A 17888-nucleotide genomic window follows, 5' to 3' on the forward strand; every position below is an offset into this window, starting at 1 on the left:
GAGCCAGTACTCAATATTAGTGACTTACAAATTCTGCAGCTCTACGGCTGTTCTTGATCTCATCTCTAATGGAGGACATGACATGTTTCAGGAAGGCGGAATTCAGCAGAAAACTACCTAACAGGAAGAACAATTTAACAAAGGAACCAATTACCAAAGAGGTCGGATGTTCTACTTTGCTGGATGTTTTCATGCAGAGTGGACTGCCATGTTTGGGGTTTGCTTTAATTTAACTCTTTGGACCAAGTAGGAAACTGGATTCTACAGAAGCCTTCATGATACTTCTTAAGTCTCTCCCAAATTACAAAACTGCTTTTTCATGGATGAGAAGGGGAAAACCCTTCAACCTTTTACTTATTTAAGAACAGACTACCACAACTTTGGGGAACTATTTTCACAGCATGTCCAAGTTTAAAATTATATCTAAAGAATAAAACTTTGACAGAAGCATTGCACGGATCTTAATCCGTGAGAAAATATTGCTTTTTTGCCAAATTACAGAGGAAGTTTGAAATGCTTTCCATACCACTTCAGAGAACAATTTTGTCTAACCTTAGTGTGTGGGACTATAATTCAAATTGATGTCTTCTTGGGCAAACTGATTATGAATTATGGCACACAGAATTTATAAGATCTGAAGAACCATGGATTGGACGGTAATCAAATTCAACTGAGTTGCTCAATTGCTGTGAAAGACCATGAAGTTGTTATTTTCAAATTCTGGAAAAGGTGCCAGAAAAGACCTCAGAAAGAGGCCTTAAGAAAAAGCTGCCAACCATGTTACACTGCAAACAAATCAATAGTAGCAACAAGGATAATTAAAAAAGAAAAAAAAGAGAAAAGTCATCCTCGAATCTAGCTCCAATCCTGGCACTTAATCTGCATCCTTTCCTTGGCAGCCTTGAAAAGTAGTTTTCCGTTCTTTTCAACGCGTTTTTTCCCCCCGCCAACTTTCTAGTTCAATCCCACAGCTGTGGAATACTTTCATGGTCCTTTATCAAAATAACTAACCAGAGCTAAATGTGTTTAGCTTCCAAGACCAGTTAAGGATGGCTAGGTTTTCCTCCTTGCTCAGGGAAGAAAGATAACAGCCGATCTATAAAAGCCAAATCCAAGTTCTGTTAGAAGACCCAGACAGACGGTGCTCCAGAGTTTTAAGACTGGTGGCTACGCCTACCATCAGGAACACAATCGACACTGAAACTGGGGTTCGTTTTATACTGACACTGTATCCCTACCAGATTGTGTGGATCTGGGTTTTTTTGGGTTGGGGAAGAAAAAGGAAAGAATACAACTTGTAATATATCATGGATTTTCATTCCAAGATTGCATTGATCTGCCTGAGGAGAGCAAAGGGAAACAGAAGCAGCAGAGGTACTGCCTAACACTTTCCCTAGCTATAATAGGAAGGGCTTTCATGAAAAGGCAGCCTCGTGACATCCAGAGCTGAATCCTTAAACATCCGGCTGATTAAAGATCTCACAGGACAATGGTTGTTACCTGGCATACTCCAGCTTGGGAAGAATCAGATACATCACAATGCACAAAACAATGAAGACATCCCCGAACAGGAAGTAGGCCAGAGCGCTGTTTGTGACTTCTGATGCTGCTGCCAGATCCACCACTGAGGCCAAGGCACTCACCGTTCCTCCCATGGCCTGACCTATGTGATGAGGGTGTGGGGATGAGGAAGAAGAGGAGCAAAGGTCAATGAAATAAGTTCCAGACAATGCTGGGTTAGTCCAAAACGAAACGTGTTGAATGAGAGTCTGCTTGGCAGCCAAACTGGAGACGATGAAATCGAGGAGCAAGAGATTGAAATGGAGCTAGAAACGATAATCCCAGTTTTGATCCATTTTGCCTGGAATTCGGAAGTTTTAATTTATTATGCCCATAATGAATTTGTGTACTTTCTTTTGTTCCAATTTACTATACTGTGTGTTCCCTTGTCACTCCATAAATGTGGATGTAAGGTGATTTTTAAGTTCATACACTTTTCTTAATTGCTCATCAGCAAGGTGGCACATACACACATGCATAAACAACAACTGTACAATTTGAGTAATGAAAACATGCACACATTAACTAATGTTGCTTTTAACCCCAGCTAACATATGTAGAGGGATTAAATATATCAAAAAGTAAGATAATTTATCTGTTACCAGAGTAGTGGAACTCCCTAGCTATAAAAAGCAAACTATTTTTGAATCTTGTGGGAATTTCAAAAATCACCTCTGAGGAGACTGGAAAAAAACTATTTCTGGGGAAATAAAAAGGCAACATTACTTTCAAAATCTTGAGATTACCAGCCATATTTGGGTGACAAATCTGTAAAGGAAAGTGATAGATAACCAAGAGCTCAACATGTTAAATATATATATAAATTCATGATAATGTATGATTAAATGTTGGAAGGCTTCCAAAAAGAGTTGTGGTGAAAATCTCCACCAAGCTCAACCTTAACTACATTTGTTTCTGCCATCCAGGAACAAAAGTAAAAAAATTAAAATTAAAAAAATCTCTGTATTGATTTTTGTCTTTTCCTTTCTTCCCCCACATTTTTTAAATTCTCAGATTGCATTTCCAGTGCCATCCATCCTTGATAAACCTCAAGGGGACTCATCATTTATACCTGCAAACTTGGAACTCATCAGTTATGGAGATGAGAGTTAATGTGAATACCAAATAAGACAATGAAAAGCTTCAAGTTTCCCCCCACCACCACCTCAAAATATAAACAAATACGGAGCTGAATGCAAATGTTTTCTTTCAGTGCAGGTAGTCAGTCTTTGGATGAGGACTGGCCTTTAGTGACTGTTCAAAGTTATATCCACCTCCCTCCAAAATACTTATGACTTGGTTTTGAAGTTATGGTTCCTGCAGTGCCCCATAGTCACGTGAACAAAATTTGGGTGGATAAGCCCTTATGACCCACTGCAGGGACCTCCCCTGCCAGGTCCCACACCTTCTTGCCCCGCTCCAGTCGCTCACCTTTTACTGTAGATCTCCTTCTGGAAGCTTTGGAGAGCATGCCGGTGAAGGAGAGCAGGTCATTCTGCCCGTCGCCATCCCTAGGCCATGTGGCTCAATCCACGAAGTGGGCGCCATTTTGGGAGTGACCGCAATGAGTTGTGGCTGCTCTGAAATTGCACCTGCTTCTCAGAGGGTACCACACAACCTACAGGGTACCTGTGGTGATCTGGTTAGCAAGCCCAAGGCCCGCTTGGGACTCCAAGAGGGGCAAAGAGGAGCACAGGGTACCTCAGGGGGTGAAGAAGGCTTTGGGAGGTCTGAGGCGGGTGGACCAGGGGGTGCACAAGGCCTCCCATAGAATCCCAAAGCCCTGAGGCGATTACATGGGTGCCTCACTTAACAACCATCATAATGGCAGGCTCCATTACAGCCATGAGTTGAGGACTACCCATACCTGTAAAAACAGTTAAACCGCCCCAGAAGAAATGGCACAGAATGAGAGAGTAAGAATAAAGAAAAAGATGACCTCTTAACATAAATTTTATTTTAAACATCCCTTCATTCTATTGCACAAGTCATCTAGGTGTCATGCACCTGTCGGAATCCGATTCTGAGCAGGAGGCCGAGCAGCTGACAGGGAGTGGGAGTGTGGCTCCATTGGCTGTGGAAGTAATTGGGGAAGGGCACAGTTCTGCTGGGCAGAGCAGGGGAGAGGTAGAGCAAGGCAGAGGGAATTCAGAGGAAGATCCAGCCCCTCTTCATCCTAGGGCATGCAGGGAGGAACAGAGAATGGAGCAACGTGAGTTGTGTGGCTTACGGTGGAGGAAAGGGCCCTGATTCCCTTCATTAGCTGAAGCTGGGAACCCAGTGTTTAAAAAGGGAGTTTGCGCACCAAAACTTGTTGGAAACAAATTGTGTATTATCTTGTTTTGTCGAGGCTTATCTGGGTTCCTGGTATCTTCCCAACTGTGTGTGTTTTGTTGGCCTTTGAAATCTGCAATTCCTTATCCTACCCTGTCCAGTTAATTGCTGCAGCGTGGTTTGTGTGGATTTTTATTACAGGTTGTATGTACTTTGTTCTTGGATGGAATTTCCTCCACTTAAAGACTATTCTTGGGAGAGTTTTTTCTCCAGCTGAAAGTAACCTGGGCATTGGGGGCAAAGCTGTAGGTATTAAAGGGACTTTTCTTACTTATGTGACTGTTTTGCCTTTGTGCCACGCCCCGGGTCATCACACTAGGTTAAAAAAAGGTCACAGAGATTGAAATAATTGTCACATCATCTCACATGGACAAAACCCTCAGTGCAAATGTTAATCCAACTATCACCACAGGACACAGTACTAGAAGAATCCCACCAAGCTCCTATAATAATCAATCTATTTAAGCATATTTTTTTAAAAAGAAAAAACTAACAGCAAACCTGAAATCAGTGCCTGGGAATTCCTCATGGGAAAAGATCCTGACAAGCCAAAGATGCTACTGATGAAGATGGTGGCAGCACTGCTGATGACGGCCACACAAACAACGGTGATGATAAAAAACCACAGTGTCCAAGCTGAAGTGTCCACTTTGACCAGCACTGTAATCACCAGAAAACTGGCCAGCATGACAGCCAAGGAGGAGAGTATTCGGACGTTGACAGAAACCCTGGAAAAAAAGAAACAAATGAGTTGGTGGGTGGTCTCTTAACAAACCTCCCCTAAGATTCTCCCCAGTCCTGAGATTATATTTATACCTCAGTAAAAGCTCCTTTGCTTTGAAATGGCCAGGGGAGAAATTAATGGATATGAACAGATTGTCAACTCATAAAACATTTCTATGCTCGTTTTATAGCTGCCAACAGAAAGTGGGGAGGAAGGAGTTAGAAAGAGCAGTGCAGCAGTTTGGAATCACAAGTGCATTCCATTCATAACTTGCAAGATTGTAACTAGGCGACTAGTTTCTGCTGCGCAAATCTCTCATTGGAGAACATGATTGATGACTCTTGGCTATGGACATGTTTTCTTGGAGAATATAAATTATGATGCACCCAAAGCGGTGGGGGGAAACCAGGGTCAAGGGTGACAGTGAATTACCTGTCTCAGAATCGGCTTCAACCAGGTCCTGCTGACATGTTTGCTCCTAATAAATTCATTATAGGTTTTGAAGTTTGGCTCGAGGCTCATGATTTAATTAGGGCAACTGCCGGAATCCTGACACAGATCTTGAAGAATTACAGCACCATAATCAAATAAGTAGCGAGCATCTCTGACAAAAGAAGCCAACCAACCAAAAATTGCTTGGTTCCAGTTCTGTTATCAGGTCAGAACATGTGTCTTTTCACTGAAGACCTCTGTGCTATTCAGAAGCTAACAGAAGTATTAAATTTTTATCCTGGGAAAGATACAGGGTAGAAAGGAAAAGGTTCTTGAATGAGGCTGAATGTGGTAGGACAAAAAGGCTAAGAAATTAGATGCCATGGATAAACAGCCCACAGATTTTCTCTTTCATATGCTTAATTAAGAAATGCCAAATGACTGAATGCAGCCTTTGTACTGCAAATTAAATGTCCTTCTCTACAAATTAAACATTCTTAGCTTCTACATATGTGCTGCTGCTTTTCCCAGTGAAAATTTTCAAAACACTTAAAAGAAGTTAAACAGCTAGAAAGAAGAAATCCCAGTTAGGAAGTCCTAAATGTGGAAAAGATCATCTTGGGCAGTACTGTCCAAAGTGGATCCAGGGGGAAATGGACAGGAGAGGAAAGAAACGAAAATGAAAGTAGAATGACAATAAGAAGAAAAAGAAAAAAGAAAAGACCTATCTGGAAAATGATTTAGAATAATAGAGCTTTGGTGTATGTGGTTTATATCTATCAATGTTTGAAGATGGTCCTCGACTTACAACCATTCGCTTAGTGACCACTCAAAGTTACAAAAAGGGACTTACAACTAGTTTGAAAACTTATGATCGTTGCAGCATCCCCACGGTCAAAATTTGGGCAGGCGGCAATTGGCATGTATTTATGGCCACTGCACTGTCATCATTTGTAACTTTCCCAGCTAGCTTCCAACAAGCAAACTCAAAGAAGGAAACCATATAATTTACTTAACAACTTAAGAGCTCTGGCAAAAAAAGGTCATAAAATGGGGAAGACACATTTAACAATGGTGCCTTTCTTAGCAACTGGACTCAGTTGGGATCCTAAGTATGTTTTCATGCCACGAGACTGCAAAAACTAGAAATGTTGCCTGCCTAACCCTACGTCTTTCGACAAACCCTATCTGTTTGAACAAATAGCTTTAAGGAAGTACAACAAGCAAACAAAATTAATTATTCCTGGGCAAAAAGACATGCTAATGGACAACCCAGGTCCTCTCAGTTTTTTCCTCACCTTAATCCTGCAAAATAAAGTTAGACCTGAGATCCAGTTCAGACCTATTGCCACATTTTAATGATCACAGAGCGCCTTAAGGAGGACGGAGCATGGAGCAGTCATAAGTTAATCTCTGGAGGCAATCAAGCTACGGGGAACCAATTTTCCTGGGAATTTCCATAAATGCAAGCCAGGCTCATGTGTATTTATGATGCTGAAAACTTAGCATAATAAAACACTTATTGATTATGGATGCACCACTCGGCAGAATCAACAATGTGCCGAAGATAAATGAATGCTATGTTTAAAATGTAAGGCATTAAGCATAATGGGTTTTGCGAAATGGGATTCCCAAGCTAGGGAATATATAAGATGTTCCGGGTCTCTGGATCAGCTTTACTTCATGGAATTTGGGCAGATAATTTAATTCTCCATTGAAGGAATTCTACAAATAAGGATAGTCACAGTATAACAAAAATAATGGGGGCATTTTTGACAGAGAATGCCATTTAAGTGAGGACTTTCTCCAGTATAAAATTCCTAGGCTTCAGTAAGTATATCACGCCTTTATTGTGTCAATCAATTATTCTGTAAAGATGTGGAAAAATACAGTATTAAGTGTCCTTCCCGGAACCTCAGAGGCAGCGATTGGATTCAATTTTTTTTTACTACTAGTACTCGCCTACTCTGTGGGCGTGGCTTGGTGGGCATGACAGGGGAAGGATATGCAAAATCCCCATTCCCTCCCCACCCCACTAACCTGCTTTCCAGCTCCGTTCTCCTGGGCAGGGCAACAAAAGAAGACCCAGCCGATCAGCTGGGACTCAATGGGAGGCAGAGAATAGATGGGGGCGGGGCCAGTCAGAGGTGGGTTTTGCAGGTTCTCTGAACTACTCAAAATTTCTGCTACTGGTTCTCCAGAACTGGTCAGAACCGGCTGAATATCACCCCTGCTCAGAGGACCAGAAACCAAGATGCCTTTCGGGATGGCAATGTTTCTTCACCTTGGCAGCTTAAAGAAGTGTAGACTTCAACTCCCAGAATTCCTCGACTGGCCGGGGAATTCTGGGATTTGAAGTCTGCACCTCTGAAAGCCACCAAGGTTGAGAAGCACTGCAGTCAAGAACTAAGGATTTCCACCCAGAAGGAGTGGAGCTCTAGGGGAAGTTTGTCCAGTTCGCTCAGTGATAGGTGACGATAGTTTAAAAAAGACAGAAGTGTCCTTTAACCCTTGGGCCATGGCCCAGTACTGGGCCACACAGCCCATTCAGAACTGGGCCGTGCAAGCAGCAGACAAGTATGTGCAACTCCATTTGCACAAGCGGCAGGCGTGTGCACCCACTGCTTGTGTAAATGCACACGCGCACTGCTTGCACAGAACCATCCCCTCTTCCTTCCGTACTGGTCCTCAAAGCCAGAAAGGTTGGATATGCCTGCTTTTAATGTCCTGCCAAGCCTACCCTCAATTTATTGAACGTACACAAAGTCTGCATATGGCAAGCAAAGTAATAAGTCCAAGAAAAGAATTGCCAGAATGAATCGTTGAAGGGCAACTTTCCTGAACCCAGTGCCCTGCAGATGTTCTGAATTATAATTACCCACAACTCCAGAGTTTTAGATCTGGGAATAGGCAAGGCCGCAAGAAAATGACTGGGCTTTAAACTGAAATAGATCAGAGACCTTAAGCCGATAACTAATGGGATCATCTATCAAATCCCAACATTTTCTCACTTAAGTGACCGGTATCCCTGTAGAACAGGGGGGGGGTCAAACTCAAGGCCTGGGGGGCCAGATCCAGCCTGTGAGGTGCTTAGATCTGACCCACGGGGCCACCCTTTGCCAGCAAAAACAGAGATCAGGAGGGCCATACACAGGTTGCAGGAGGCCGTTGCAGCCAAAAATGGAGCTCCGGAGCCCGTTTTCACTGGCAAAGCGCTTGGGCCGCCCCCGACAAGAGTGACGTCAAGCTGGCCACGCCCACTCTGCCCCTCCTCCACCCGAGGTCAAACACAATCCGGATGCGGCCCTCAATGAAATCGAGTTTGATACCTCTGCTTTAGAACACACCTTAGGACATTTTAAAAGGTGGGGCTTGGATTGTCCTTCTGAGCAGATAAGAATTCTCACACCAAAATGTAACTTAGTGGCGTCAGAGCTCTCTGCATTTGAAAGAAAAAAAGCAAGAAAAGAAATGGAAAAGGGGATTGTGGGGCTTCATATAGAATTCTCAATCCCGAGACGTTTGAAGCCTATGGGTTTTGTACCTTTTTTTTTTCCACATCCCTTTTCCTGCGCTATCCTGTACATTCCCCCTTTCAAGTTGCAAAGCACAAGGATCAGGCAAGAACCAGGATACTAGAGAAGTGCTGGTCTCTCCATCCCACCTTCTCCTTCGAAAACAGTGACCTACTTTCATTTCACATGTGAGAGAGGCAAACCTGCACGGCTAGCAACTATGCCGTCTTCAAATAGTCCGTTGCCATTGAAGTAGCACTCAAGACTTCTTCTGAGTTCCATGCCACTGCAGACAGCTAAGTCCGCAAGGAGATCTTGACCTCGCTTCCAGCTTTTCTCTCCTTCCCCTTTGCCCAGCGTAGAGCTGTTGAATTTTGAGGCCACTGCCTTCTTTGCTAAGTTCTTGCTGATTCTCATCTTTTCCATACATTTAACAATCCTTCCCAATGATATTGCCCAGCGTGATGAATTGTAGTTCCCCTGGAGAACATCTGTTTGGAGCAGCCTCCATTAACCTAGTAAAAATGATCATCTAGACAATTTTGGATACGGTCTGTCTTAATTTAGGACACGCTATGACTTTGAGAAGTTTTGCTGTTGTGGCAGAGGATTTTTTGGGGGGTAAGCCCATTTTCTCATCAAGAGTTTTTAGCCTGACTTTTAAAGTCACTGCTGTGTTAATGCTGCAGCCCGGGGAGGCACATGGCATAGCCAAGGCCAGAGGAGGCAGGACAGAGGGGAGGAGGGAAAAGTAAGGCCACTAATGCAATCACACTTACTTGTTGACTAGCAGGAAGTTCCCAATCAAGCTCAGGACCGAAGGCACAGTGGAAGCCACAGAAATGTAGCTTTCAAAGAAATTCTAGGAGGAAGGAGGGGGAAAAAAAAAAGAAGCAAAAAGCATCAAAACAGAACTTTAGAAATTGTGCTGCAAAAGGGACAAAGGCATGAGGGGCCCAGTGGCCTAATGCAAGGGTCCCCAACCACCGGGCCGCGGACCAGTACCCGTCAGTGGAACATTTCCTACCGGGCCGCCGGTTTGCTGGGCGCCGCCATCTTGTTTGATGAGAAAGTGCTTCCGGGTGAGCTTTTCCGGTTGGAAAGCGGCGTTTGGGTCCTGAAGGAATCCTCGCACCTTAGTTTCACTGAAGGGGGGGGCTTCGAACGAAACTAAGGCGTGAGGATTCTTTCAGCACCCAAGGCAAGGCGAGCCGAGCGACTGTCCCGAAGCCCATCGACAAAGGTACAAAGGAGGAGTTGAAGGTGGCAGGGAGAAGCGGGGGACAGCTGGCTGGCTGGTCGCTCGGCTCGCCTTGCCTTGTCATGCGTGCTGATGCCAGTACCGGGCCACGGATCATTTTGTGATGCCAGTACCGGGCCGTGGCACAAAAAAGGTTGGGGACCACTGGCCTAATGGATAAGGCATCAGCCTCTGGAGCTGGGGATTGTGGGTTCAAGTCCCTCTGGGTCGTTCGTTGGCTTGGTGCCATTTGCCCAGAATGATACAGGGCAGGTATCAGCATTCCAGAAAACCCTCCACTCCAATAAATAACTCTTGAGACACACATCTTCTCCAAAGTTCTGTTTAACTGGATAGTAAACTGGCATATCTGGGGAATCCCGAATCTGAAAGGTCCAGGCTTCCTTGCAATAAGTAAAAACGACAAATCCACCCCGTGCACCCGTCATCCCGTCACATGCCCCAATCACCATCCATCCCAACTTGGAGAAATTCCCCTTTCCCCTTTTCCCAGGGCTCATGAAGGTGGCAGTGTGGAAGGGTCTCAATATGGCTTCCAAAGCTGACAGGCTGGGTTGTCAAACTCAAGGGGCAGAGGCTGGATCCAGCCCATGAGGTGCTTAGATTTGGCCTGGGGGGCCAACCCTGGAAACAGTGATGAATTGGCCTGCAGTGCCTCTGCCAACAAAAACAGAGTTCGAGAGGGCCACACACCAGTTCCCCCTCCCCCGGAGCTCCATTTTCACCAGCAGAGGGCTGCAGGAGGCCATCGCAGCCAAAAATGGAGCTCGGGAGCCCGTTTTCACTGGCAGAGTGCTGACATGAATGACACCCACCCTGGCCACGCCCACTCCACCTCCCTGAGGTCAAACACAACCCTGATGCGGCGTTCAATGAAATCGAGTCTGACCCCCCTGATACACGGTCTTCTGCTTGAGCAGGAGTCTGGATTAGAAGACCTCCAAGGTCCCTTTGCAAATCTGTTATTCTGTTATGACCTCCGCCCAGAACTCCCCGTCACAAACCAAAGCCACGGGACCCAAGAAATGCAAGAAACTGCAGAGGTTGCACAACGATCAAACCACCAACCTCTAGCTGAGAAGCACGCCTGCTACCTCCAAGTAACTATTCATAGGGTGTTGGGTAGAATGTCAATCATGTGACTGTGTGCAACACAACTGAAAAAGGAGAACTTCTCATTCCCGTGACCAGTAATGCATACTATGTGAATCCCCGGCATTGAGACTACAATGGGGATCTACAGATGGGGGGGGGGGGAGGGGGCCATTCTGCTAACATTGGGATTGGCTTGGAATAAACTTACTTTTCCTCCAGGAAGTTCTGAAGCTGCATTCAGAACTATATTCAAACATCGAATCACAGACAGTAGTTAATGTGAATAATTCAATGCTTTAAGACTCTCAGAGGCAAACTTCCTCTTATTTATTGAGGAAACATGCAGTAAATGTCTTTTGTTTTTGTGAATTTCTTTACAGATGTGCCCACTTGATTGCCATGAAGATTATATTGTGTTGAGGAGGGAGTATAACCCTTCTCACTAAAGCCATGATATCCTTGAAAAAGTCCCCTTCTGTGGCCATTACCAGAAGGTAAAGCTACCTGGAGTGATTGAGATTGGGTGACCTAGAAATTGTATGTATGTACATATGTATGAATGAATGAATGAATATCCCCTTCAAACTGAGCTCCACTCTTGATGATAATGGTGGAGGATCGGAAGAGTCAACTTCCCATCTCCAATGGCTGCAAATCTCAATAACATTTGGTTTTTGTGCAACAGAAAAGGGTGAAAGAAAAAGCAATTGACAGACTTTGAATACTGTTTCAGAGATCAAGGACAATTGCTATCAAACAATCATTTATAATCTTGCATGTAATACACACACACACACACACACTATCCATCCATTCATCCATCCATCCATCCATCCATCCATCCATCCAAATCTTTCTTTCTTTCTTTCTTTCTTTCTTTCTTTCTTTCTTTCTTTCTTTCTTTCTTTCTTTCTTTCTTTCTTTCTTTCTTTCTTTCTTTCTTTCTTTCTTTCTGTGTTTGTGTGTGCAACTATATGAATACAAAGGGATTAAATGCATTTAGTTAATCATATTAAATTCTATTTTAGTTTGTATCTGGTCTTCCTCACTAGGGGCTCCAGGTAATTCTTGACCAAAACCTACTATTGGTCTATCCAAAAAAATAAGATTATAACTCCCAACTTCTAGTGTGACAAGGCAAACAAATGCCCACATTTTTCTCTACACTGTGGATCGTGGGGGCAATAAAGCCAAGAAGGCAGCTGGTTGTGAGATTCAGACTTACAAAATTTTCCCTGGAATAAAGAGATCTAGAGATTGACCATATTTACTCTAATCTGCTGATTTTTTTTTTTTTTGTGAATAGATTGCAGAGTTGAAGTTTTTGCAGCCCCTTGGAGTCAGCTGGTAGTCATGGGTTCTGTTGTGCTCTGAGCCATAAATGCAGCCTTCGATGGATTCAAGGTTTGACCAAGCCTCATCTTTTTACTCCCTTTGGAGCTTTATTTTTTAATTGCCTTTTTAAGATTGAAAAACCTTTAGGACCCACAAGCCTACCAGCCACTGTGTGAGTTTCACTGCAGTCTGTCTAAAAAGGAAGAAAATAATCTCTTTTCAGCTTTGTAAGATCTTTATTTTTTGCAATATTCAGCAAAGGGGTGAGTTGTTTCGGGAAAAAGTTTAAATGACAGGGTTTTGTGAAACTGATTTAAAGAAAAACTTTGAAAATTTTATTTGTTCAATATACTCTGTATGGGGATTATCAGTCATCTAGGCCATGGTTGCCCCAAAGGTGCTTTTATTTTATTTTATTTTTTTTGCTTCCAAAAAGCAACTGGACTTCCTTTGTTTTTGCTTGAAGGCATTTTTGCTTCTCATCCAAGAAGCTTCTTCAGTTTTGAAGAAATTCATTCAGAACTGAAGAAGCTTCTTGAGTGAGAAGCAAAACATCTTCAACTCCCCCCCCCCCCAAAAAAAAAGGCCAATTGCCTTTTGGGGGGGAAAAAAGTCCCTTTGGTTCAATGTGATCTTTAATAGAATTGTTGGGGAAAAGTTATGTACTTCTCTCGTACAAATTAAACTGAATATGGCTGTCATTCAATTCTAGCACTACTAAGAAAAGGCTGAAATTCACCCAAACTATTCTGCTTATACCTACCATCATCTGTGGCAGCATTCTGAAGCATGCTGACCATCTGTTTATAAAACATTTCCTTCTTTTTTAAAGCTAGAAATCTTTTCAAGGATTGAGGAAAGCTCTATGTCTACATGCCTTTGGTATCTTACAGATCAGTCTTTCCTCAACCTTGGCAACTTTAAGATGTATGGACTTCAGAAGATTTCCAAGATCCAACTCTGTTGTTCTGTTCTGTTCTATTCTCTAATCTCTATTCCATTCCATTCCGTTCTATTCTATTCTTGTATTTTATTCTCTATTCTCTATTCTCTATTCCTATTCCTATTCCTATTCCATTCCTCTCTTCTCTTCTCTTCTCTTCTCTTCTCTTCTCTTCTCTTCTCTTCTCTTCTCTTCTCTTCTCTTCTCTTCTCCTCTCCTCTCCTCTCCTCTCCTCTCCTCCTCTCCTCTCTATTCTCTATTCCATTCCATTCTATTCTTGTATTCTACTCTCTATTCCCTATTCCTATTCCTGTTCTTCATAGCTGACTGGGAAATGCTGGGAAGTTGAAGTCCATACTTCTTTAAGTCGCTAAGGTTGAGAAATACTGTCACACATCACTAACATTGGCACGTTATGATTCAGACAGTCCAGGTAATACTTTTATGTCCCCTAACTTACTTATAGGATGGGAGGCCTAAAAATCAAGAGGGCTGTTCCAAACCCTGTGGCTTAATTCCCACAGACTCCCTTCATTCATTTAGGAGAACAGGAACATGCAAAATCCTGATGTGTGAAAAGATCGCTTGCGAAAATTGCGGAGAAGCCGGCTCAATCAGCTTTCCCTGAGGAAAAAAAAGCTCTCACATCCAACTTATCAACCTAATCAAAATCCAAGCTATTTTAAGGATATGGTGATGGAATGGCCTGTTAGTACGGTACCTAATTGCTTCTTCATCCAAACCAAACAATATTTCTGCACCGGTAATCATACTGGATATTTAAGCATTCCTATGTTTATGTTCCCCACACAGCAAATACTGTTGGCTGCTAGGAAAAGCCAGCCATGTCCTGCCCAGATGCTTTGGCAAAGTAAAATTTTAGTCAGCTTAAATTCAGCAGCAGAGGCATCTCCGGGCTCCTGCTGAGCTAAAGAAAGGAGCTGAAGCCCTGGGTGACGAAGCAAGCACTAGTGCGTTACCTGGATCACAGGGCATGAAATTAGCAGTGGCAAGCAGGTTGGAGCCAGGAATACCTCACCGTTGAAAGCTTATCTGCAGATAGCCAAGTTCAGAACCCTATTTCTAATGACTCTGTGCAAAGCCCATGAACTCTTCCCCTTTCCGGTGCTGTCCAGCCAGCTCCAAACCAAGCTGAAAAGATGGAGATTTCCACTGCTAGGAAAACCATCAGCTGTTGAAATAAATCATTAGGTTGACCTGACTTGGAACTGGTCATCCAGTGTTTACTTGGCTTCAAAAAAATTATAATAGCAGGCAAGACTGCATTTTTCTTTAAAAAATGGAATTAGTTACGGACATAATTGGATTCATCCACATTTCCTATTAATAAAAACCGTTCAGAAACATCATTTGATGTAAGAGATAAGATTTATGGAAGCATAAACTACTTGACAAGATGTTGCTAGCAATGAAAAATCTACAGTAGTTGTCAGAGTATCTCAACAATACAATCATTTAAAAGATACTTTTGGATCTCTAAAGCCTCAAATCAATTTTGCACAATCTGGGAATTCCAGAGAGTGATTCGGATGCTGTAGAAATGCAACCCCCCAAAATTTAGAATACTGCAAATCAGGGTTCAGGAAAACTGAAGGAATGCCTGATTTCTTAAAGATTACCAAGTTCTTCATTGGAAACGCTTGTCTGTGTAACTCCTATCTTCAGAAATACACTCAAGACATTCCCATAATTCAGTCCTAACAAGCAGCCAAAACTTCAGAACCAAAAGAAAATATATTATCTGTAGTAAAAAGAGTGATGTTAAGAATATAGTGATTTCCCCAAAAATAACATACTGTAAAATCAAAAAATCAAGATTGATAATTTAACAAAATATGTGTATTAACATCAATTTTTAAAAGATTGTCAACTGTATTAAATATGAAGAATATTGTCATATTTGTTTTAAAATGTAAGACACTCCAGAACCACACTGTTCACACAATGATATGCTTGTTGAAACAAAAAAATAAAAAAAAAGAAAATATCCTTTCACTTTCTCGGCCCTACTACCTCACAGGATTATTGTTTGAGGAAAATAGGAGGAAGAAGGAATATCATGTACGTTTTCTGCCTTGAGTTACTTCTAAAATTAATAAAGGTGGGATAAAAAATAATATACAGATAAACAGACTTGAACGGGACCTTATAGATCATCTAGTCCAACCGCCCGCCCAAGTGGGAGACTGTACACCATTTCTGACAAATGGCAGTTCCAATCTCTTCTTGAAAGTCTCAAGTGATGGTGCTCCCACAACTTCCGAGGGCAACTTCTGTTCCATTGGTTGATTGTTCTCACTGTCAGAAAGTTTCTCCTTGTTTCCAGATTAAATCTCTCCTTGCTCAGTTTCCATCCATTATTCCTTCTCTGGCCTTCAGGTGCTTTAGAAAATAGCTTGACCCCTTCCTCTCTGTGGCAGCCCCTCAAGTATTGGAAGACTGCTCTCCTGTCTCCCCTGGTCCTTTTCTTCCCTAGACTAGTCAAGCCCAGTTCCTGTAACCGTTCTGCATATGTTTTAGTCTCCAGTCCCCTAATCATCCTGGTGGCTCTTCTCTGAACTTTAGTCTCAACATCTTTTTTATAATGTGGTGACCAAAACTGGATGCAGTACTCTAGGTGTGGTCTTACTAAGGTTTTATAGATAATAAAATCATATTATTACATTATATTATGTTGCATTATAATTATATTATTATATTATAATGGAGAGAGGTTTACTTCAAATTAAGCAAACTGTCAAAGAAGAAAAGCATTCATTATGATAATTTTATAAAACAGTCAGGAACAAGCACTGATCCAAATTAAATCGGACTTCATTGAATGTGTAGGAACCAAAACACAAATATAGAAATAATGTAATAAAAACAGGAACCGCATGCCAGAAAGAAAAAGGCACCACACTGTCAATGTCTACAAGAAATCAAGGGGAAAGTGGATAAAGATAAAATTGGCAACCGCTTACAACTGGAACCTTTAAAGAAAACACACACCTGAAGGCTTGGTTGAGGCTGTTCAAGAGCAAGCTATTCAAACAAATGCAATCAAGACTGGGATTGAAAAATTGTCAAATGATTCAAAGTGCAGATTGTGCAGAGGCAGAAGGAACAATGGATTATATACTCAGTTGGTGCAAGAAGATTGCACAAGCCGATTAAAAATAATGATATAACAGTCCCCGAAACGACCATCTGATCATGGAAGAACTGTAAAAAATCACCATGTCCAAGCAATGAACAATTGGTGGGAAAATAAGAGTTGGAAAAGTAATCGAATATGAGCAGATTAAAATATTGTGGGATTTCCTCATTAAGAAAATATTGGAATGTGCTGAAATGAGTAGATTGACATTTGAAATTAGAGAACAAGGGGATAAACCATTTTATAAAATTTGGGGATCTTTTCTATCAATGGTTAGACAATAAAGTACAGTAATGAAATATGTAGACTTTTAGAAAATAATAAATATATAAAGATGTACTTCTTTCTTATTATATCTACAAAATGATTTTAGGATAGATTTGGGATGATAATATGAACTGTTATAAAAGAAACTAAGTAAATTATGGTGATCTTGTAAAACATGAATGAATAAAAGTATAGTCAAATGATTGATTAATAATGATACTAAGGTATTTAATTTTTGATTGACAATATGAGATTCTATGTAATATAATTGTAATTGAAGACTATGAAATGGAAGCACAAAACAATTTGTAAACCAACCGGCACACTGTATGTACACCTATGGAAGATAGCTTGATGTTTTTATGTTTTGCTTGTTTATGTTTGTTTTTAAAAAACAATAAAAAATTTTTTAAAAAATATTGTGGGATTTCCAAATGCTAACTGATAAAGTCTTGACATTCACCAGATTTAACTGTGGTTGAAAAAGGAGAGCATGTGGATTATAGTGATGTAACAATAGCAGGGGATAATAAAAAAGACAAAGAACTGCAAAAGAAAGTATCAAAATTTGAAAATTGAAGTTGAAAGATTCTAGGATAAACCAGGTATGGTGGTCCCAGTGGTTACAGGTGCACTGTCCAAAATCTGCACTTTGACAATATTTCCATCTGTAAATTGCAAAAGACCACACTGTTTGGATTCACGCGCACACTATGACAATATTTTATGACATTCTAGATTCTTGGGAAGAGCTTGATGTGTATGAAGGCCAATACTAGCGAAAGAACTGACTTCACAGCAGTGGTGGGATTCAATTTCTTTTACTACCGGTTCTGTGGGTGTGGCTGGGTGGGTGTGGCTTGGTGAGTGAGGCAGGGGAAGGATACTGTAAAATCCCCATTCCCTCCCCACCCCACTAACCTACTTTCCAGTTCCATTCTCCTGTGCAGGGCAACAAAAGAATACCAGCCAATCAGCTGGGACTCAATGGGAGGCAGAGAACAGATGGGGGCGGGGCCAGTCAGAGGTGGCATTTGCTGGTTCTCTGAAGTACTCAAAATTTCTGCTACCGGTTCTCCAGAACTGGTCAGAACCTGCTGAATACCACCTCTGCTTCACAGTTGATAACAACAACAACAACATTTTAAGAAGATACTTGGTTGATACCTAGGATGCTGGCAGCAACCCATATCAACCATCAGTGCCAGTCAATGATATTTGTGATACATTTTTAAAGTTCAATTGATTGAGTTTCATGTTTA

General features: G+C 41.9%; 1 protein-coding gene across 1 annotated transcript in view; it reads right to left on the bottom strand.

The window, feature by feature from the left end:
* SLC29A3 (solute carrier family 29 member 3) overlaps nucleotides 1–17888 on the bottom strand; it is a 54659-nt gene that overhangs the window by 4412 nt on the left and 32359 nt on the right. Inside the window, exons 3-5 of the mRNA XM_026713535.2 lie at nucleotides 9345–9427; nucleotides 4396–4622; nucleotides 1501–1663 (exon numbers count right to left, since the gene is read on the bottom strand). Of these exons, the coding sequence (XP_026569320.1) occupies nucleotides 1501–1663; nucleotides 4396–4622; nucleotides 9345–9427 (473 nt within the window). The remainder of the gene's footprint in view (nucleotides 1–1500; nucleotides 1664–4395; nucleotides 4623–9344; nucleotides 9428–17888) is intronic.

Source organism: Pseudonaja textilis, chromosome 4, assembly GCF_049901715.1.
Source record: "Pseudonaja textilis isolate UNSWEBS1 chromosome 4, rPseTex1.2, whole genome shotgun sequence".
Lineage (NCBI taxonomy): Eukaryota > Metazoa > Chordata > Lepidosauria > Squamata > Elapidae > Pseudonaja > Pseudonaja textilis.